The sequence below is a fragment of the Castanea sativa genome, chromosome 10, assembly GCF_040712315.1.
Source record: "Castanea sativa cultivar Marrone di Chiusa Pesio chromosome 10, ASM4071231v1".
Lineage (NCBI taxonomy): Eukaryota > Viridiplantae > Streptophyta > Magnoliopsida > Fagales > Fagaceae > Castanea > Castanea sativa.
Genome location: NC_134022.1, coordinates 8,710,500 through 8,732,897, shown reverse-complemented (window position 1 = coordinate 8,732,897; position 22,398 = coordinate 8,710,500). Strand labels below are relative to the sequence as shown.

General features: G+C 34.5%; 2 protein-coding genes across 2 annotated transcripts; one reads left to right on the top strand and one right to left on the bottom strand.

The window, feature by feature from the left end:
• Window positions 1-5,604: 5,604 nt before the first annotated feature.
• On the bottom strand, window positions 5,605-10,470 carry LOC142613857 (glutamate dehydrogenase 2-like). The gene is made up of 10 exons (XM_075786370.1): window positions 10,350-10,470; window positions 10,125-10,243; window positions 9,924-10,037; window positions 7,507-7,728; window positions 7,357-7,431; window positions 7,144-7,260; window positions 6,770-7,020; window positions 6,449-6,524; window positions 6,270-6,356; window positions 5,605-6,057 (listed from the first exon to the last, which is right to left on the bottom strand). The coding sequence occupies exons 2-10, from the start codon at window positions 10,230-10,232 to the stop codon at window positions 5,872-5,874; spliced, it is 1,236 nt and encodes a 411-aa protein (XP_075642485.1). The 5' UTR covers window positions 10,233-10,243; window positions 10,350-10,470; the 3' UTR covers window positions 5,605-5,871.
• Window positions 10,471-16,471: 6,001 nt separating this feature from the next.
• Window positions 16,472-17,799, top strand: LOC142611971 (uncharacterized). Its single transcript, XM_075784113.1, has 3 exons — window positions 16,472-16,488; window positions 16,755-17,047; window positions 17,738-17,799. Exons 1-3 carry the CDS (start codon window positions 16,472-16,474, stop codon window positions 17,797-17,799), a joined length of 372 nt encoding a protein of 123 aa, XP_075640228.1.
• The last annotated feature ends 4,599 nt before the right edge of the window (window positions 17,800-22,398 follow it).

Sequence of the window (22,398 nt, the reverse complement as noted above, 5' to 3'; positions counted from 1 at the left end):
TGATAATTATTCCCAGCTGCACGTCTGTAGATACAATTTTAGGATTATTACATGTACTTTCTCCCATTGAGGGCATAGAGCTTGTTTTTACTTGCAAGAATCAGTAATTTCATTGAACAAAGAATAGAATACAGAACACTTAGCAGAAGTGACTACAAAACACCAACACCCAGTCATTACAGACCAACAGGAAACAAAACAGCACCACACTACTGCAGAAACTACCCGCAGCACCAATCTCTACATGAACAAAACCAAAACAAGCACCAGTGAGCTAATTACAACACAAACTATAGACGATCAATTACCAAGACTGCATAACAGGGCAGCATTGATCCCCCATCTACAACACTGTACACTGTTCAAGATTGAGCCTTTGAATGACATTTGGCCCTCAATTGGTCATTAAAAATCTTTCATGATGACTGTAATAAGTTGTTCTTCGGTGTAGATTCTCCTTGCATGGATGCTAGCATTTCTTTGACTCCACATATCATCAAATAAATAAATAAATATATATATATATATATATATATATGCAAAAACAAACTGAATATAAACGGAATACTGTAACTTTGAATGCAAAAATAAACTGAATATAACTTGACTGAATATAAATTGAAATATAACTCAAAATGTCTTTAAATGCAAACTTGAAATAACTAAAATAACTCAAAAGACTTACTAGTGCAAGGTAACTAAAGTATAATTTTGCTTAATTAGAAAATAAAATATAATTTTGCTAAGAAGGTTATCAACTTAGATGGGAAACTAGGTAATGGAATGAGTGATAACTTCTTCCTCTGAAAATGCTAACTTATATAGACTTTTCATGTTTCATGGTGCTAGGGCTTCCTGGCTTTTAGATTGTTTCATCTCGGGGTGCCTGGGATTCTTGTTGGTCTACTTTGTTTTTAGGTGTTAGAGATTCCTGATTCCTGATTATTGAACTACTTTGTACCGAAAGCGGATTCTTTTAATTGTAAAGAAATACTTTAACTGACTATAAATCTTTACTATTTATACTGAGAGTAGATTTGATGTTGACGACTAACTGTCCATGGATAGTAACTTGTTGAGTACCATTTTGAATAGTGGCAATGTTTTTGTCTTGATCTTGGTGGTATTGTTCAACTTTAACTTTTGTGAGAGGAATTTTTTCAATCTTCTACAAGATCATAGGGATATTAGGAATCTTGGTGTGGTGAATTGAGATACGGGTTGGGCTCAATTCTTCTGGCTTGTTGACTGGAGGAGGATGCTTCTAAAGAAGCCGGAGAAGCATTTTCTTGATCATCTCCCATTTGGGTGACTTGAAGCATTAATTTCCTGGCAAGTTCACTTTGTATTTACTGTAGAAATGGAGCAATGTCGGGAATTGGGTATTATGCTGGTGTACTTGGTATTCTGACGAGAAATTACCTCATTTGGTCTAACAAGGCTTTTGAAAGGCATTTTGGGATGGAGCCATGCATGGTCCACCATCTGAGGAACCATGAAGGAATTTGGCTTCTGAACTTCTTGTCAAAATTAATGAACCAGGAATGAGAGTGGCCCCATTCTGGTAAAGGATTACTCTAAATCATGCTTCTATATAATCATAGTAGCAAAATTGAACTGGGTGACCTGGGAGGTCTTTAAGAAGAGATGGGTGAGACCCCCAATCTGTCCAAGAAATGAATTGGACTACGAATAACTTGTGATAGACTACCTTGGTAGGAACATCTCGACTATAGATTGGAATATTGTGAATTGACTTAGTAAAAAAATGGTGTGAATATATATAAATAGAAACCTCACGTGAGAGATTACAAGATTTTGCCATGTAATGCATTCATTCAGATTTTATTTATTTAAGGTCAACAAAGTTTAGCATTTATATCAAAATATTAGTTTATTGAATTAGCCGATGAACTAAATCAATAAATGCATACTTCTAAAAAAAAAAAATCAATAAATGCATATACTAATAGAGTAATACACTTAGATTAGACTAGAGTATAAATTTTATCCTGTATATATATAAAATAAAATAAAACAGAGTAATACTATAGTTACAAACTATTTTACAATATTTTTACAAAATGTTGATGTGACCAATCTCTTACTAGTTTCATCTAAGCCCACTTTATAATCACTCAACACATCAGCAGTTTGTAAAATTTTTTGTAAAATAATTTGTTTCTAGCATTATTCATACTAATTATCTATCGTTATGCATTAATTATTTATATTAAAGGAATTTGTATGATTATTTATATAAGAAACTAATTTTATCTGTAATAATAATAAAAAATTAATAATATAAAAATTTTCCTCATGTTTAGTAGTTTTGACAACAATTAACACAAAAGTTATAAATTTTTTTTTATATTTGTCAATTCACTAAACATAATCTTAATCATTTAGATTTCCTAACTTTTTATAGCGATATGTGTGTTTTGAACCCACATTAAAGTACTTATTTTATGTAATTAAAAAGCATACAATAGGATAGTTACATTTATTTTGTTATATTAATTATTTTAAGTGATGCGTTAATTATACAAAACAAATATAATGAAATTTTGATGTCATTTTTCTAAGATTTATATGAGAAACAATTGATTTGAAATATGGTATTCTTGCTCAGATTTAGTTGCTTTCGCAATAATTGAAACAAAGTCCAACAAAAGAAAAAAAATAATTTAATGATACACAATCAAGAAGGTAAAAAAAAAAAAAAAAAAAACAAAAACAAAAAACAAAACAATTGAAGGATATTTGTATTTTTTTTTTTATCAAAATGATAATTGCATTCTTGAATAGGCATGAAACATGCCCGTCTATGTAAGTCATTATATCATGAAACTTTTAAATTTGTATATACATATCGTATGATCAAATCATTACAACACTCTTATTATTTTCTATTTTGTCTATGAAATAGAATAAGAAATATTACAATTTTTCACAGATAAAATTATTGAAATATTGGAGGAAATTAATGACAAGTTAGTGGCTTGATTATCATAAAATATGTCAAAATGCAAACAATTTCCCTATCAAGAATCACAATGTTTGGAGGAAATTAAAATTTAGAGAGAAAGAAGGAATGTAATTAACTGGAGGAGGGAAATAAAAACTAACAACTAACGACTTGTACACGTGGATATCAGACTAACTAGATATCAGACTAACTAACTCTTGTAGTTCCCATTTCTGCAAGTTGAGAACTTAAAATAGATACATGTTTCATCAACTCTTAACTCTTTGTGATTGTAGCTATGAAAGAGTGAGTTTAGGAGTATTAGATGCAAGTGTTTGGTTAGCAACCATAACAACTGTAGTAGCTCGATGCATTTGACCTCCCCTTTAATTATGTGACCATTCAAAACACAATGAGAGCAAATTGGCCAAGCCTTATTCTCGGAATTGGAACCACTAGTCGATCCCTATTCTTGGAACTGGAACCATAACCATAAGAGCTTCCAGTTCTAGTAGCTAGCACAGTAGATTCAACCAAATTTTCCCATAGGTCTTTGCCAACAAGAACCGATGCTAGTGGGTAAAGTGGTGGGTTTCCTTCTCCAAAACCTAAGCCATCCAACCTGACCAATGATAAACATAAACTTTGCCAAATCCGGTGAGATCAAAATTTGGCCTGGCCAGTTAAATGTGGTGAGATATTGACTAGATTTAGTGAAATCTTGACCAAATCTGACGAGATCTAGCCAAATTCCAACCAATTTCAGTGATTTTTGCCCAAATCCAACTAGTTTCAGCAAAATCTAGCAACCTTACCTACCAACAGACATTCACTTAAACTCAAAACCAACTCGACTTGTTGGTGTTGGCAATCGGTGGCAGTTCTCTCCACCTGCCACCCATTGTAAGTGGGTTGGGTTTGGGTTGAGTCCAAAACCAAACCTACCCGACCCGTGTACACCCTTAGCTTGCACAATACATTTTTCCTTAAGGTGAAGAAATGGGCTCTATCTTCAATGCAACCAAGCCCATTGGATCATTTTAGTTTCGGTTGGAATTCTATTTAGCTTTCGTTGAAATCCACCACGCCACCCTTTTCTCCAATTTTATTGAAAGTATGAGCACACAATGCTGGGATGAATATCATAAAGCTCTTTCGTCCTCTTTCAAGTCGAGTAGATGAAGTCTGCTTTGAATCTCCAAAAGCTGATCGAATTTGGCAAGAGCTCCAAAGCCATGTTTTATCCCTAACAACAAATGCAACATTGGTCTTAACCTGGCTCATAAGTAGTGGTCTACAAAATTACTTATGAACTAACCCCTTAAGCATTATAGAAGAAATACCCTAAAATGTCTTTTCAATCTAAAGAAAAAAAAAATTGTAGATCTCTTAGGAGATTACTATCAAATCTCCCTTTCTGCTAATTCTCGAAAAAGATTAATGAAAAACTAACAGCTTTATAAATTTGTCCACCGAAGGTGGCCTTTGAAATGGAGAAGTCAATTCCAGTCCATTGTATACTTTTAGCCTGTCTCACAAGTTCTAGAAATTGATGATTGTGTTATTTTGGTTCATAAATCCATTCTCTCAACTCTCAAGTTAGCTTTATCATAATCAAATGTACCCATTTCACTAGTCAATATGTTTGCTAGCTCCAGCTAGCTAGCTTGCATTCTATTTTCCATAAATTAATTTAGCTACTTGATCCCCAACCAAAAGGGGAAAAAAGAGTCACATTTCCGTTTTCTCTGCTGCAGACTATTTGACAACTTTCAAACTGCAGTTAGTTTCTTGCCATGCCCCCCTTATGCCATTTGAAACTCAGTGTTCAACCCTTGTTCTTGCGCTCTTATTGTTAGGTGCATGATTTTTAAAATTGACAAAACCTGAACACAACATGTCTATCTAGAAGCAGACAATCAACACACACAAATTCATATCCAAAACCTGGCATTACACCTGTAGAGGGTCAAGCCATGCAACACTAGCGCAAAGCGCAAGCCTGGCCAAAGTTGCTTATAACGGCAAGTCACCATCATTTCGATATGGAAGAAGCGTCAGTCGTATAAAATAGCAGTGTTCTCCACATTTACTGTGCTCCAACAACCTCCCATTACAATTAATGTGAAGTGATATGCTCCCTTCCTAATCTAAAGTGGATCAAAACATTGAGCTACCCAATTGTCCCTGAATGACACTAGACTAGTATGACAAGTATCAAATCAAACAAAGAAGCCCGGGATTTGAGGCCCAATTTGGGGAAGAGAAAGATGCGCTTTCTACTAGAATAAAAGCGACCCGTCAGAAGGAGGTGTGATTTTTTCCCATTTCTGACATTATCATCTTCCATGCCAAGACTGATGCATTACCTGATAAAAATGTCTTTGCCCTTCAGGACAGTCATGCTATTTGAAGGTTACTCAACATACGGGCGACATGAGTATATGTGAATCCAAAGACTAACTCCATTTTATAACTAACAATGTCATTTCCTATACATGTATCCTATTACAGATTAGCTACTTTTTCCCCATCAATTAGAAGGTTCTCAGAGAAGTATTTATTAGTAAATGATGTAAAGCTTGGATGTTGATATTTATCAATGAGTCGCAGGAAGCACACAATATTGTAGGCGAAGAAACAATTTTCAAGTTAATACTTCATTTTTTTAAGCAGCTATTAATTCATCTTCAATTTTTTCCTTATGTGCCCCACCTAGAAATACCACTCCTCAAAAACGACACTCAAATTCCATTACTGAAACAGTGAGATTCAAAGAAAACAGGAAAAATAGAAGAGAAAAAATAATAATAATAACAAGGCTGGTAACTTCTGTTTTCACTTCTTGGATGATAACCTCTGGATGCATCTGATGGACAAAGTAAGGAAAATAAGAGCTTGCCTCAGGCTTCCCAGCCCCTCAAGAGGGTAGCACGTGCAACCCGGTTCACCCCCAAAGTGAAGGCCCCCATTCTCAGGTTGCAGTCATGAATTTTACACATTGCCTTGATTTCATGGAAAGCCCTCCTCATGTACCTGCTAAGCTCAAAATTCACCTTCTCTTCATCCCACATGAATCCTTGAATATTCTGCAGCCAGGCAAGAGAGAGAGAGAGAGAGAGAGAGATTTAAGCACCAGTAAAAAAAAATCAGCTTAATATGAGGACATACCAAAATATCATAAATCCATATAGGGTTAAGATTTAAATAACAAAAAATAGTTTACCATTATATGGAGGACAGCACCAAAAAGAAAAATAATTATGTAGAGGGAGGCAGGTTTCCTGGCAGTTAAATTTACCTGTACCCACTCAAAGTAGCTCACAGTCACACCGCCAGAATTTGCATATATGTCAGGGAGGATAAGAACTCCTTTCCTAGATAAGATCTGCAGAGAAGATATATTTTTTCATATAAATTTTGTGATATAAGCAAATATTTCCCCTTGCCAAATTGGTAAAAACACATCTACACTGTTACCTCATCTGCGTCTGGGTCAGTGGGATGATTTGCAGCTTCTATTATGAATTTTGCCTTAACATCAGCAGCATTTTCCCTTGAAATGAGAGATACAAGTAAACCGTAAATGACTTAGCTTGTATTTGTTTGAAATAATCAGGATGGTCGAAATACAAAAATGGAAAGTCATAAAATGTTTGATTCTTCATGTCCTAAGGTAGTTGTCTAACATTGCAATTTCTCTGAAAATTTGACAAACAATTCCTCCTAGGTTGTATAATGCAAAAGATAGAATTAATGTTGATCAGCAGCCTGACTGTAATAAAAAAGGAGATTACATACTTGTTGAGAACTCCACCTAAGGCACACGGGATTAGGACATCACACTCACATACAAGCAAGTCATTTGGGTCCATAGAATCGCCTCCTTTAAAATCCTTTAAAGTTCCGTTGTCATCTTTGTATTTCAGCAGAGCTGGGATATCGATTCCATTTGGGTTTTTAAGTGCACCTGTGATGTCACTAACAGCAACAACCTTGCCTCCTCTCTCATGAATAAACTTTGCTGCCCATGAGCCCACATTTCCAAAACCCTACAAGTAGTGTTCAGTAAAAAAATTTACAAGAGACTAATTAAATGGACTAAAACAGAAAGGTCATTCATGTAATCTGCCTAGCCCCCAAAAAGGCAGGTTTACTTGTGACATTCATGCTACCTGTAGAGCAAACTTCATATCAGAGATTGATTTCCCATTTTCAGCGAGTAAAGCCTCTGTTGCAAAAACCACTCCAAGTCCTGTTGCAGCCTCCCTTCCTAATGAGCCTCCAAGATCCTAAAATGATAAAAAGGACCCAAAAAAAAAAAAATCAATTCCGTATGTCCTTAATTTAAATTGTCCACATTTTTTATATCTCTCTCTTTTACTTACAATAGGTTTTCCTGTCACAACTGCGGGTGAATGCCCATGAAACTTCGAGTACTCATCAAGAATCCATGCCATTGTCTGTACAATTTGAAAATCAGTAAGCATTTTATGATAATCAAAACTCATTTAGTCACGGGACTGGAAACAAGATACCTGTGCATTAGTTCCCATGTCAGGGGCAGGAACATCCCTGTGAATTCCAATAAGATCATGGATCTTCTGAGTGAACACACGAGTCAAACGTTCTAATTCACTAATACTCAAGTCCCTCGGGTTACATCCAATCCCACCCTTTGCTCCACCATATGGAATGTCTGCTACAGCCGTCTTCCATGTCATTAGTTGAGCCAGAGCATTCACTTCATCTGGGTCAACCTTACACAGGAGACTTTGAAAGTTCAGTACTCAATTGAGCTTATAAAACTTGCAAGATAAGGGAGCTATTTTATGCCAACCTATAAGTATGGTCCCAGGCAATAATCTTAAAATTCAAGCCACAATGGAGATTTTTCTAAAGGAAACCATGATGGGTCTTAGTTTCATTATACTAAGCATCAGTTTCATAGTTGGTTGTACAATAAATTAGAGGACTCTACGTGTTTATTAAGAAATTTTTATAAAAAAATTTCCTCTAACATAAACAGAAAATAATATATGAAATCTGAAACATGTAATAATTTAGCTGACAAACAATATCTGACATATTAAAATGTAATTTATAAGCATCAGCAGCTTGTTCGAGCAGTTGAGGGAATGTTCGGAAATCCCTTAGATCCCTTCCTTGATGGCCCTGTGCCAGTTATTGATAACCATTTGTCCTGCATCTTCCTCTGAAATTGCAGGTGTATCAATTCTATTCTCCATGGTTTCATTTGGTAAGCAAAGAACAGACAGTTATTGCTGTCTCTCATACATCAAGATATTAGACAGCTTATATATATATATATATATATATATATATATATATATATATATATATATATATATATATAATTTTTAGCGCTGAAAAATAATGGAATGGAACAAGGATATATTGCACGCTAATACTTATATTTGGGGTCCCTGTCTACACTTCACAATTACAAAGCAGAGATTACAAGTTGATATCAAGATTTTTCTACAGATATAACTTATTGTCATGACCAACCTGAAATAGAACCCAAGAACTATAAATGAATGCTCTAGTTTTATAATTTTTATAAGCATTAATGTAAGTTTATAATAAATCGCAAGATCATTCAAACAAATTGAAGACAGAAACAAATAATAATGGAAAAAGCATATGAAGGAAAAACTTTACATGGTGCATTTTCATATAGTCCTAAAATTATTAGAAAGCTTTGAACCCAACCTCCCCCAATCCACTATATACCTATTAAAAAAAAATTCCAGAAAGCAGCCATATCAGAATGTATATCTAGGCCTCTAGGGCAATATGATTTGTTCATAACATAGTTCATCATATGTTGTTTTTATCCACCTTGTGTAATATTTATTTCTCAACAACCTCACGACTCCTTGTAAACTGCATTGATACAGAGAATTACTAGAATAGGAAAAATGAGTTGATACAGAGAATTACTAGAATAGGAAAAATCAAGAAGAAAAAAAAAACCAAAGTTGTACATAATAAAACCATGAAACAACAAAATAACACTTGATTCACCAAACTTACAAGCATGCACAAAGTTAAAATAAAATTTAGCTACCATATCATGTAAACACTATTAATATCATTATAGAAGTGCATTTAAGAATGAAACGTTCTTCCTCCTCAGTGAACTAGCTAGTGTCACAGCATACAAACACTGTCTAATTTGATCAAACAATCAGGTGCTACAATGTGATTTGAATCATCTGCACAAACAAACCGTCAGCTTTGAATATCCTAATTTACTTTCTTTTTCTTTTTGAAAAGAAAAAAAAAATTACTTTTTAAGTTACCATTAAGTCTTTTGTTCACATTACATTGTTACATTAAGAAGTTATGAGCTTCAATTTTCCAGTTTATGTTTGTCAATCATGACAGATAAAAAAATCCTCTTCATTACATCAAGTCTGGTACAGAATATGGAGATAAATTACTAAAACATTTCATTCAAGCAAGCCATTGGCATAATAACTGTGTAAATCAAGGTTGATTACTTGATTTCAAGTAAGAAAATTTGAAACTAAATTCAGATATGATCATCAAAATTCTAGTCATCAAGGTTGATCTAACTGAAACTAATTTGAATCCTGATATTTTTAACCAGGCATGTCTCGAAAGGCCACAAATATGAGTTTCATATCCATTTTTGCTTAATCATGCACAAACTCAAACAGTAAGAATCCAGATTTCACATGGTATTACCCCCACCCCAAAAAAAAAAAAAAAAATTCCATATCACAAAGCAAATGGTCCAAACAACAACCTGAAGCCGTACATTTATCTTAAACAGATAAAAGAATTGAACTTGACCAAAACCCAAAACCCAAAATCCCAAATCAAAATAGCTTCAACATGCATTACATATATCAACATGCACAATCATCTCATTAATGGAAAGAACACAAAAAATGAAGATAACCTCAGGATGGTAACGGATTCCGCCTTTCATTGGGCCACGAGCATTGTCATGTTGCACTCTAAATCCAACATAGGAAGCCAGAGTCCCATCATCCTTTGGAATCGTACATTCAACCTGCAAAGATCAAACATTTCAAACAATAACAAAGCACACACAGAATCAAACACTAACAGTAACAGTGTAGAAATGGTTGATTGTTACTTTGATTTCTCTAAAGGGTATGAGAAGGCTCTTTTCAAGCTTGGGATCCAAGCCAAGAATGCGAGCTGCATGGCGAAAGTTGCGGTTGGTGGCTGCAAGGGCGTTCATGGCTGTCTCACCTAACAAAGTAAAGTAGTAAACCCAATGAAATAGTGAGGACCCAGAAACTGAAATGGTATCTAAATCCCAAAAACCAAATGTAAAGAAAACAAAACTGGGTCTTACTGATATGGGGTAGGTGAAATCTGAGGCACGGATATATACTTTTTTTTTCTTTTTTTTCTTTTTTTTGACAAGGAGGCACAGATATTAAGGGAGAATAGCTTATATAGCCTTATATAGAATTGATTTTTCAAATAAAAAATTCTGGCAGTGCTTCTTAATGCATGCAAAATGGCAAAGTAGACTTTGGAAGTTGGAACATGGACGCTGACACTAATCTGACTCATTTTCCATTTGAGGAAGGAGATATATATTCAATTTGAAATGACTCATATATATAGTTCCTCTCCCGTGGATTGGGGAGTGTTTTGGGACATTTACCATAACATCAAGCCCTCACGTTGTTGTTCAAACTACAAATACGTGTGGTGCATGTATCATGAACATTGAATAATACAAGGCAAAAGGTAACGATTGTCCTAAAACAATTGGTTTAGAAAAATATTTTTAAAACATTTTTATGAAAGAAGAAAAAAAAAATAAATTTTTTTTCTATTTTTTCTATTTTATAATTTTCATAAAAATTATATTAAAACTTTCTTAAAGTTGTTTATTAACAAAAGAGTTACAACTTAAGAAACTTCTTTTTATAAACCTGTACTTAAATGCTCATTAATGACTTATACTATATGACAAAAGGTCAATGTTAAAAGGAAAATAAATGAGACAACAATAAATTAAATAGTATTTATACTTTTTAAAAAATCATTCAAAAAATTTATTCAAAATTTTGAATTTTTGACATAAGATTGGACTCAATAAATAGAGGGGAAAGACATTTTTTGAAAAAGTCAAGGGCCTTGGGCCCCACTCTATACCCCTACCAAAGGGCACGTATTAATAGGACCTATAATACAATAGTTGAAGATTTGCATTACACACATATAAATACAATTTTTTTAATAATTCAAATGTCTCTTATGATAACACTACAAAGTGCCAACAAATTAATTAAGCATTTGATCCACAAAGCTCTTAGCATTATTTTTATTTAATATGTTTGTGTTAGAATTTATTGTCAAACTTTAACACAATTTTGCTAATTGTTTTTTTTTTTTGAGAAGGTGCTAATTGTTTTCTTGAAAAAATTTTCCTAGCTGATATTTTGGTCTTTATAATTATATGGCATTGTGAACTCTAGGTCCAGGCTAGGGCATACAATAAACAAAAAAAAAAGTTATTGGTTATTATACAATTATTTTATTCTACAGGTGACAACTTGTGTTTAATTATAATAATCTACTAGTAACGTGGCAAAAGTCAATTTAATTTTTAATCAATAATAATAATATTTGTGAATGAAAAAGAAGTGGGTTTTTGTTTTCTCAATTTATGGGAGGGGGAAAAGGTCTCCCATTATAACAAAGAGTTTATAGCTATAATTATGTTCGGTATGTTACTACTCATATATAAATAGCAAGATTCTGATTGATTCAGCGAATAAAGTTTTTTTTTTTGATAACAAAGAAAGATTCTTATTGATTTGATGAGTTCTAATTTTTGCACAAGATATCGTTAAAAGGTTTGATAAGTTTTCTTTTAGTTCTTTTTTTTTTTTTTAATTGCGTAGTCTGATTCTAATTGATAATTAAATCAATGTACCTGTGCCAGACACTTCTCTGCGGATAAACATTTGGGCAGGAAAAAAAATAATTTACCCTTTTCATCTTGAGATGTTATAAAGGCCTCCATCCTCCTTGAAAAGCTAGTTTTCAATAGAAAGGCCGAAATCCTCGTGATTTTGCTCAATATATATATATATATATATAAAAGAAAGATAAAAATTAGCTACAAATTTGTCTATAATCTAAGATATGTGTTCCTTACTAAAGCATGCTTTAATAATTGAATACAATTTTTTATTAAGGCATACACAAATTATTTTAAGAGAGTTATGTGCATTGCACATAATTATAAGATAGAATTTTCACTCTAACATAATCTAAGTGTATATGTGTATGAAACTTCCTCTTGGAGACTTGAACCCTAGCCCTTGCCCCCCACACCCTACAAGCACTTATACTTGTAGAGTGACCATCGCACCAAGGGTGCGCGGTGGTACGTGTCATTTTTCTATTATTAGTTGTAACTAGAGATTACAACAACCAAATTAATTTTTAACTAAACTCTACCTATTAAAAAAAAAAAAAAATTACTATGTTTGATGACCCTAATGCTTTAGTTGAGTTACATGTACCCAAAAAGAAAAAGAAAAAACGAGGGGTCTAATAACACCCTTCTAATAATAAAGGAATTAATGTCTTGTCTATTAGAAATTAGAATGATGGTCTCATATGCTCCGTTTGTTTCAATGGAAAATCTTGTGTAAAGATAGTTTTCCTTATTTTCTAGTGTTTGGTAACTTAAAAAAAGATGAGTCAAAGGAAAACTATCTTTGGTCAACATAAAAAGTATGGCTTATTTTTAGAGATTGTTTTCCATTAATTTTTTTGGAAAACAACTCTATCTCACATTAAGCTAAATAAGGGAAGTTAGGAGGTTGTTTTTCAACTCATTTAAAGTTGCTACCAAACATTGAAAAATAAAATAGTTTTATAGAAAATGCTTTTTAGAAAATAACTCATAATCTAATAACAATTTTAAAAAAAATAGTGAAAAATTATGTTAGTCTATTATGAGTGGGATTTTGTGGGGGGTATGAACCTTGTTTTTCTTTTTTTGAGAAAGGGGTATGATTATGAACTTTATTATATCATTAATCAATATTTGGTATATCTCTACACCAAAAGCTTTATATGTATGTGGTATGGTCTAAGAAGTCAGTACCCTTGGTCTAACTTCTTTAGCTTTGTAGAATTGGATTGTCACTTCAGTGGAGGTGTGGATAGTATCCTTGGGATAGTAAAACTATCTCTAGGCTTGTTGGGTTCTCTTTCAGGGGATTGGGAAATAGTTTGGGTGTACACGACCATGGATGAGTTGGCAAACTCTTGGAACAGCCTTACCCTCTCCGAGAGAGAAGGGCCGGGGTGTAGTCTCATGCACGATGATGGTGTTAAGGATTTTTCCATTGCTGCAAAATTCTTGACAAGGAGAGCTCTCAGTGTGGATGTAATAGCTAAAACTTTCACACCCTTATGGAGAGCTAGGAGTGGTTTCAAGATTCAGAAGTTTGACGACCATAAAAATTTGTTCACTTTTGATAACAAGGAGGATGTGAAAAGAATTCTTAGCAGTGAACCATGGAGTTTTGACAAACACTTGATAGTTATGGAACGTTATGAAGGTGATAAACCTTTGAATGAAATCAGGTTTGAGAGGATGACCATATGGGTGCAAGTGCATGGACTTCCAGTCAAGTACATGAGCATGGAAGTGGGGATCAAAATATGTGAGGTTATAGGCCAGGTGTTTCAGCCAAAGGAAGCTAGATTGTTTGATTCTGGTAATTTCATTCGTCTACAGGTGTCCATTGATATATCTCTACCATTGTGTCGTGGTCGCCTTATATCACTGCATGATGGAAAAGAGATTTGGGTTTCTTTCAAATATGAAAGATTGCCCAATATTTGCTACTGGTGTGGTTGGCTAACTCACGACGATAGGGATTGCGATATTTGGATTGAGAGCGAAGAGACTTTGAGAATTGATCAAAGGGAATTCGGTCCACAGCTGAGAGCACCACCGTTTTTTCCTTCAAAGAGGACTGTTATCAAGGTCCCTGGGTATTATGTCGAGAAGAAGAAAGCAAGCACTAACACCTCGGCAGGCCAAACTTCAAGCAAGCCGTCGAAGCAAGGGAGAGGATCAGGGCAGGAGCAAGCATGCAACGATGACGAACGTTATGTGGAGCACTTTAACTCTCCATTAATGTGCAACGGATTCTCTGGAGTTAATAGCTCGACTGAAACTGAAAATCCTCAATCATATCCAGCTAATCATGTGATTGAAGCAGCATTTAAGAGCCGTAATGATGTCCATACAATGCAAGGAAATATTGATGAAGAGTTTTGTATGGAAAAGGAGTGTGACTCAGCAGCTGAATTAATCAAGGATTCTAGCTCACGTGATCACTTAAAAGACACTAATCCACAACTTAACAAATCACATGCTGATCAAGATTCTTCTAGGGCTTCACCAATTCCAGTGAAAGAACGCAGCACTCATAGATGGACACACAGAAACAGACCGGACAGCTCAATGGGATTAGTATCAAGGCAGAAAATTTCAGGGCAAAAAAGAACAACTGATGAAACAGATTGTCAACTTGGGGTGCCTTCGAAATGCATTCAAGTATATCATGTTGATGAGCAAACAATTTCTTTATTGGTGGAGGCTGAAAGTCAGCCCTGCCAACAGTAATGAGTTTCCTAGTATGGAACTGTCGTGGGCTTGGGAACCTACGTACATGAAGAGAGCTCATGGAATTAATACGAGTAAAAGATCCCTCTGTAGTGTTTTTAGCCGAAACACTTACAGATGAAGCAAGGCTAGTGTTCGTTCAGAATAGTATCAATTTTGATCATCGATGGGTAGTACCAAAAGTGGGGCACAGTGGTGGACTGGTTCTTTACTGGAAATCATCGATCAATTTGACTATAGAAGGATCAGATAAAAATTTTATTCATGCTGTTATTGACAAAGGTTTGGAAAGTGAATGGATTTTCACAGGTTTCTATGGTGAACCTGAAACAGCAAGACGGTTTGAAGCATGGGATAAGCTTAGGAGTTTGAATTCAAGTCTAGAGAGGCCATGGCTATGTTGTGGCGATTTTAATGAAACTGTTCGCCAAGATGAAAAATTGTAAGGAGCACCTTGATCCCATAACAAGATGCAACTGTTCAGAGATGTGATTGAAGAGTGTGGCTTTATGGATTTGGGCTTTGTGGGTCCAAAATATACTTGGAGTAGACACTTCGAAAATGGGAGTTCAATATGGGAAAGATTAGATAGATGTTTGGCAACTGATAGTTGGTTTTTGAAGTTTTCAGGAACAAAAGTGTATAATCTCAGATGCGACTCTTCAGATCACAACCCTCTCCATATTGTTTTTTCGGGAATTGATCCACCTACTTGGAAAAAACTATTTCGATTTGAAGAGATGTGGCTATCACATTTGGGATGTGAGGAGGTGGTGCAGGCTACATGGACTAGTGTGGGTGATTTCGGGTCTGAAGGCGCTATTCTAGCTAAAGTAGAAAAGTGTGGGAAAGATTTGTGTTGGTGGAACAAAAATGTCTTTGGTAATGTGAGGAAGGATTTGGACCAGTTGAAGAAAAACTTAGCTAAGGCCGAATCTGAAGCTATGGTTAGTGGCAACAACTATCGAGTTAGGCAGTTAAGAAGGAAGATTGAGGTGTTGTTGGAGAGAGAAGCCATTATGTGGGCCCAAAGATCAAGGGTACTATGGGCAGGGCAAGGGGATAGAAATACCAAATATTTTCATAGTTGTGCTACAAGGAGATATAGGAAAAATCTGATTGAGGAAATTAGAGATGAGGAGGATAGATGGAGGGACCAACCAATTGATATTTCCACAGTTTTGGTAAATTATTTCAAAAATCTATTTACCTCAATTGAGCACATTATGCCCCAACATGTATTATCATGTGTACCTCCTATTATCGATGATGAGATGAATGCCACCCTAAGCCAAGAATTTGATGAGAAAGAAGTGGAGAAAGCTCTACAGCATATGGCACCACTTAAAGCTCCTGGGCCAGATGGAATGCCCCCCCTTTTTTACCAGCATTTTTGGGGCACCGTAAGGAAGGATGTCACTACCTCCATCTTGACATGGTTGAATTCATGTACTCTACCATCCCCCCTTAACCACACTTTTATCACTCTCATACCAAAAACAAATAAGCTAGAATATGCTCACCAATTTCGCCACATTAGTCTTTGTAATGTGCTATACAAAATTTACTCCAAAGTTTTGGCCAACCAGTTGAAAAAATTATTACCCTCTATTATCACTGAGCACCAATCAGCATTTACAAAAGATAGATTAATTTCAGATAATATCCTTGTTGCTTTTGAGACCCTTCATAGTTTGCAAAATTTTAAGTCTACTACTCATGGTTTTATGGCGATAAAATTGGATATGAGTAAGGCTTATGATCGAGTAGAGTGAGGTTTCTTGGAAAAATTGATGAGACAAATGGGGTTCAATGAAAGGTGGGTCCAATTGATAATGGGGTGTGTAAAAATTGTTTCATATTCGGTGTTGGTGAATGGAGAGTCTTGTGGTATGATCCGGCCTACCCATGGGATAAGACAAGGTGACCCACTATCACCTTTCTTTTCTTACTATGTACTAAAGGCCTAAATGAGCTAATCAAGAGAGCAGAAAATAATGGAGAAATACATGGTTTTTCACTATGTAGGAGAGGGCCCAAACTAACCCATCTACTTTTTGCAGATGATAGTCTTCTCTTTTGCAGGGCAACTATAGAAGAATGTGAAAAGGTTTTGGAGATTTTGAATATGTATGAGCAGGCATCGGGGCAAAAAGTTAATAAAAATAAAACGGCCTTATTCTTTAGCAAATGCACCCCAAGAGAAATGAGACATGAAATAAAGGTGGCTATTGGTGTTCCGGAGATCATGCAGTATGAGAGGTACTTGGGTCTCCCTTCCTTTGTGGGCAAAGGGGAAAAAGTAAGCTTCAACTACATCAAAGAGAAAATATGGAGAAAGTTACAAGGATGGGAAGGTAAATTGCTCTCTGAAGCAGGTAGGGAAGTGCTACTGAAATTAGTCATACAAGCTATCCCCACCTACACAATGGGTTGTTTTAAAATACCCGTTGGCTTGTGTCATGAAATTGAAGTCTTAATTAAAAAATTTCGGTGGGGTCAATGTGGTAACCATAGAAAGATTCATTGGATTAAGTGGGAGGAAATGACAAAATCCAAAACAGTGGGTGGAATGGGTTTTAGCGATTTAGCTATGTACAATGACTCTCTACTAGCAAAGCAAGCGTGGCGACTATTGCACAACAAAACATCTCTATTCTACAAGGTATTTAAGGCCCGTTTTTTCCCAAATACTACAATCATGGAAGCTGCCAACTCAAGAATGGGATCCTATGCATGGAAGAGTATCCTTAGAGGTAGGGATATTATTCAAAGAGGAGCTAGATGGAGGGTTGGAAATGGGGAGAAAATTAATATATGGTAGTAGCGATGGTTACCAACAAAACACCCACCATATCTTCCCATTTGCCCCATACAAGACTTTGAAAACTCAAATGTGTCCTGCTTGATTGATCAAACCACGAGGCAATGGAAGGCAGATTTGGTGGATGGTTTATTCGCGGAGGAAGATGCAGAGTTAGTCAAGTCAGTGCCACTGGGTCACTTTGAAGCCGAGGATGTGCTATTCTAGCCGTACACCAAAAATGGAGTCTACACATGCAAATCAGGTTACCGATTCCTCAAAGAAGAAGCTGAAATGGAAGTCACAAACCAGGTTCCACCTCTTTGAGATAAACATGTATGGAACGAAATTTGGTCGATGAAAGTTCCGCATAAGGTTAAAATGTTCATATGGAGGGCCTGCCAAAATGCCATGCCGACGAAACATGCATTGTTGAGACAAACAATCATTGGTGATTCTATATGTGAGCGTTGCCAAACTGAAGTTGAAGACCCTCTTCATGCATTGTGGACTTGTACTAAGCTTGACACCGTCTGGGCAGACCACTCAATGTGGGATTTTCGAAATTCCACCGGTTTTGTGGACTTTCAAGGCCTGGTTTCATGGATAATAATAAAGGGTAAGCAACTGGATCTCTTTGCAATCACGGCATGGGCAGTTTGGAACCAAAGGAATCGGGCTTGGGTACAAGACTCTTCCAGTGATCTTCATTAGGTAGCTTACGCTGCAAAAACCAGCTTGATTGATTTTCACAGGTCAATACAAGGGAGGGAGTCTTAGAGGTGAAGGGGTGTTCTTTCAACTCAAAGCCACTGGCTTCCTCCTCCAATGGATGTGGTTAAAATTAATTTCGATGGTGCGACGTGCTCAAAGAAGAAAGAATCTGGTATAGGGGTGGTTGTTCGAGATGTCAATGGCATGGTCCTAGCCTCATGCACGAAGAAGAAACACCAATCATACAATGCAGCGGAGATTGAGTCTTTGGCAGCAGCCACGGCCCTATCATTTGCAACCAGTGGCGAAGCCAGAATTTGACTTTAAGGGGGGCAAAATTTATATACACTATGAACATTCATTAGGACATGTATATGTATATTAGTCGATATAAAAAAAAAAAATACACATATTTTAGTGATATTTTAATGTAATAAGACCTACATAATTTAAAATAAAAGAATAGAATAATACTATTACTTCTTAAAAAATAGAGTATACTATAGAACTGCATATCATAGCCTACCTGCTAACCGATATTAATACCCTAAGAGACTAAGACATGTTGCACTAAAGGAAAAAAAAAAAAAAAAACAGACGTGTAACACAAGGACAATATAGCTCAATTTTCAAAGAATTTAATACCCAGTAGTCACAAGAGTGTTGGTCTCATTCCTGGAGTTTAGATCAAGTTTTCTTCATGTACTCTATACGTTTAGGACTGAAGAAAAAAAAATGAAACCATCACAATGCAAAATTAGGATATCTCTTAAGTACCTAATTTTTTTTTGGCGGGCCGGGGGGGAAGTGCCCCCCTCGACCCCCTGGCTCTGCCCCTGTTTGCAACAGACCTTGGTTTTCGGCGCATTATTTTTTAGGGAGATTCATTGGAGGTAATACAAGCTTTGCGGGATAAAACAGAGTCCTTAACACCTTCGGGTTTACTGCTTGAGGATGTTAGGAGGTTTTCCTAAAATTTTGAATTATTGCTACATTCTCATACGAAAAGAGATGACAATGCTGTAGCTCATAATCTGGCGAAATATGTTTTAAGCATATCAGATTTTTTAGTGTGGATGGAGGATGTTCTACCACACATTCAGTCTATTGTACAAGCTGATTTAGCTCATTTACATTAATAAAGTTCAGTCTTTTCCCCCTAAAAAAAAAAAAAAACTATTTTTTCCTTCCCAATTTGTTTGACTTGTTTCAAAAATATTTTAAAGAAACATCATTTAATATGACTGTAGCATTACTCTTTTTAAAACTATCCTCATTAATTTAACCTTTAGTGAAAAAGGAGCGTTAAATTTTTAAATAAAGTAAGGGACATATTAGGAATTTTATATGTTAATTTTAGAAAGAAAATTTTATTTTGGGATATTCTAAAATGGAATATAGGCCAAACAATTTGGGATGGATAGGATATTAAAGAGGGTTTGAATTTAATTTTCCTTTCCACTTGTTGAAACAAAAAAACAAAAACAAAAAAAACCTTCTAATTTAAATTATGTACTCTTGTTTAAAAAAAAAATTTATTTACTCTTCAATAATAATAATAGAGTTTTAGTTGTACCTAGTATATTATACTACCTAATATATTTTTTATCAAATTAATTTTATAAAACCTTCGCTTAGTTCATGTTTATTTGTTTCTCAAAAAAAGTTCACTATTTATTTATATATTCATTATATTGGGTGTGGCTTACTTTTGTTGTTCTTGTGATCGGAGAAGATGCGAGCACCATGCAAGTCCTAAATCAGCCACATGTTAATTTTGTATACACACGAGCACTAAATAGAAGTCGTAGTTGACTACTTTATATTTATAATATGCATATCAAATTTCATACAAATTTCTAAATCTTTTTTGGCGTTTAAACAAATAAAACAACTATAAGTCCAAACTCAATTATCTACTGCCCAAAGGCCAAAAGAAAATCAAGATTCAGGAATGTTTTTGCACAGAGAAAGCTTATTAGGGAGAAAACTTTTTGTCAACTTGCTAAAGTGGCTTATTAAAAAAAATGTGCATTAGTTTGAAAAAATTGTATCCGATAGAAAAAGTGCTTTGAAAAACAAGCACCTGATTAAGTAATCAAGAAGGCCGGCCTTTTTGTTTAGGCATTTATTTATTACCATTAAATTTTCCGTTGCAGCTTTTCCGCATGGAACTCAGTGACATTGTCAGATACTAATATAAAAAGATGTTCAGCAGCTGTACCTAAGAATAATTAAAGTAAATCAAATGCCAATTACCATTAATTAATCCTACTCCGCTATGCAAGTTTCATACTATATGTAGTGAGATGGAACTCCATAGAGCATTTGGTGTAACTCTATTTATTTATTTTTAAATACAATAGATTTTAACTTATGACATTTAGTTCATAATAATTGTTCTTTATTATCATTGAATTTTTATTTTACAAAAAAAAAAAAACTTTATTAATTGAATTAGCTAAAACTCACTTAATTTAATAATTACAATAAAGGTGAAGGAGAATTTGATGATATCAAGAAATGTTAGTTAAACTATAAAATTCTTGGCCATAACAATTGAAACTTGAAACTTAAAAAGTACAAACTTTAAAAAAGTTCATTGTTAGTTAAGCGTTGTATACAAAAGGCATTGATAAGATTTTGTGATACCAAAACTTTTAAAAGGTTCAAATTTGATTAAAGAATTTAGGATGACAAATTTCTCAACCCACATGATCTCTTCTCTCTGGAATATGTATGCGCGTATTTTCATTGGGCTTGAAAGCAAAGATCATATGCAGTCCAATTTAAAATTCTTAACAAATCTTATTCTTTTATCAGTTTATGCCTATGGGTCACACTACATCCCCATTACTAGGCCCATGGTATGCCCCAAAATCATAGTAAGCATGTGATATGCCCCATTTTTTTTTTTTTGATGAACAAAAGGGAGTGGGGGCGACAATGCGTGACTCACTCCCTTGGGCGTGACCATAAGAGCACCCCCTATTAGGGAATGTTAGATTGAGTCATAGCTACTGTAACTGGAGTGCCACGGACCTCACCCTAACACTCCAAAAGAGCTAGCAGTAAGGCGCAACGCATGAGTGCTCCCACCTCCCATCCCTGGTACCCGCTAGGGTTCGAAAAAAGGATCGTTGCACATGCGCACAGGATCCTTACCACTACGCCACCCCTTATGTGATATGCCCCATAAGAAACTAGTTTTTGTGCCAATGTATAACCCAATGGATGGGTCTAAATCATAGTTAGAATGTTCAATTAATTCTTCAGAAGTTATATAGTCTTTATTTCAGTCCATTTCCAAAATCATAATTTGATAATCTAGACAAAACTCCATTAAAATTTTAGTTCTTTTAAAAATTCATACATGCTTAATCTATATTTAAACAAAAATATGATTTAAAAAAAAAATTAAGTTCTTTCTTTAAATTATTGTAGCTGAATAATCAAATAAAAAGTATTCAAAAAGAAAGACAAAGGAATACTAAATTATTATAATTAAACATGTAGATTCATAGTTCAAACAATTCATATATTGATATTATATTTTGGACAAAGTTTTTTTATAAATTGGGTTAGAAGAGATTCTTCTAACTCATTTTGTGATAGGTCAAAAGATCAATCATATGTATAAAATTACATAATTTATTAAATAATTTAAACAAGCTAGATAACTATTAAGTAGATCATTTGACTAAAAGTACACATGAATAGTCTTTTGAGTTGCCATGATGTGGGTTTGAACTTTGAAGAACTTTCCTCCTAATTAGTTTGGAGAAAATTTTATCCTTAATTTTTGGTAATTTTTTTATAATTAATTACATAATAAAGACTAATATTGATGGTATAATTTTATAATTATTCTAACATTAATTAGTTTTGGATTTATGATCTGTTTCAAAGTATTTTTTTCTCCATCTATTCCATAATGATTTAATTTTGAAAAATATAATTTCAATATGATTTGTTTCCCAAGGAAAACTTCAAACAAAAATTAAAATAAATTATAAAAAAGGTATTTACTTAGTGTGAGAAGAAAAATAATATGTGTACATTTATATGTGTTAAGTGGTGTGTAATAAATACTACTCATTAATAAAATTAGCAATGGGCCCACGCAATGCACAAGTAGTGTTGCAAATTGCTATGTGAAAGGATTATATAGAATATTCAAAATATTTTAAAGTAATAACATGAAGTAGTGTT

Coding starts and splice junctions, on each gene's coding strand:
- LOC142611971 (XM_075784113.1), top strand. Junction 17,048..17,737: donor TAAATTGCTCTCTGAAGCAG/GTAGGGAAGTGC, acceptor CATGCAAATCAG/GTTACCGATTCCTCAAAGAA.
- LOC142613857 (XM_075786370.1), bottom strand. CDS start 10,232: ATGAACGCCCTTGCAGCCACCAACCGCAACTTTCGCCATGCAGCTCGC. Junction 10,038..10,124: donor TACCCTTTAGAGAAATCAAA/GTAACAATCAAC, acceptor TGATCTTTGCAG/GTTGAATGTACGATTCCAAA. Junction 6,058..6,269: donor GCTACTTTGAGTGGGTACAG/GTAAATTTAACT, acceptor GCCTGGCTGCAG/AATATTCAAGGATTCATGTG.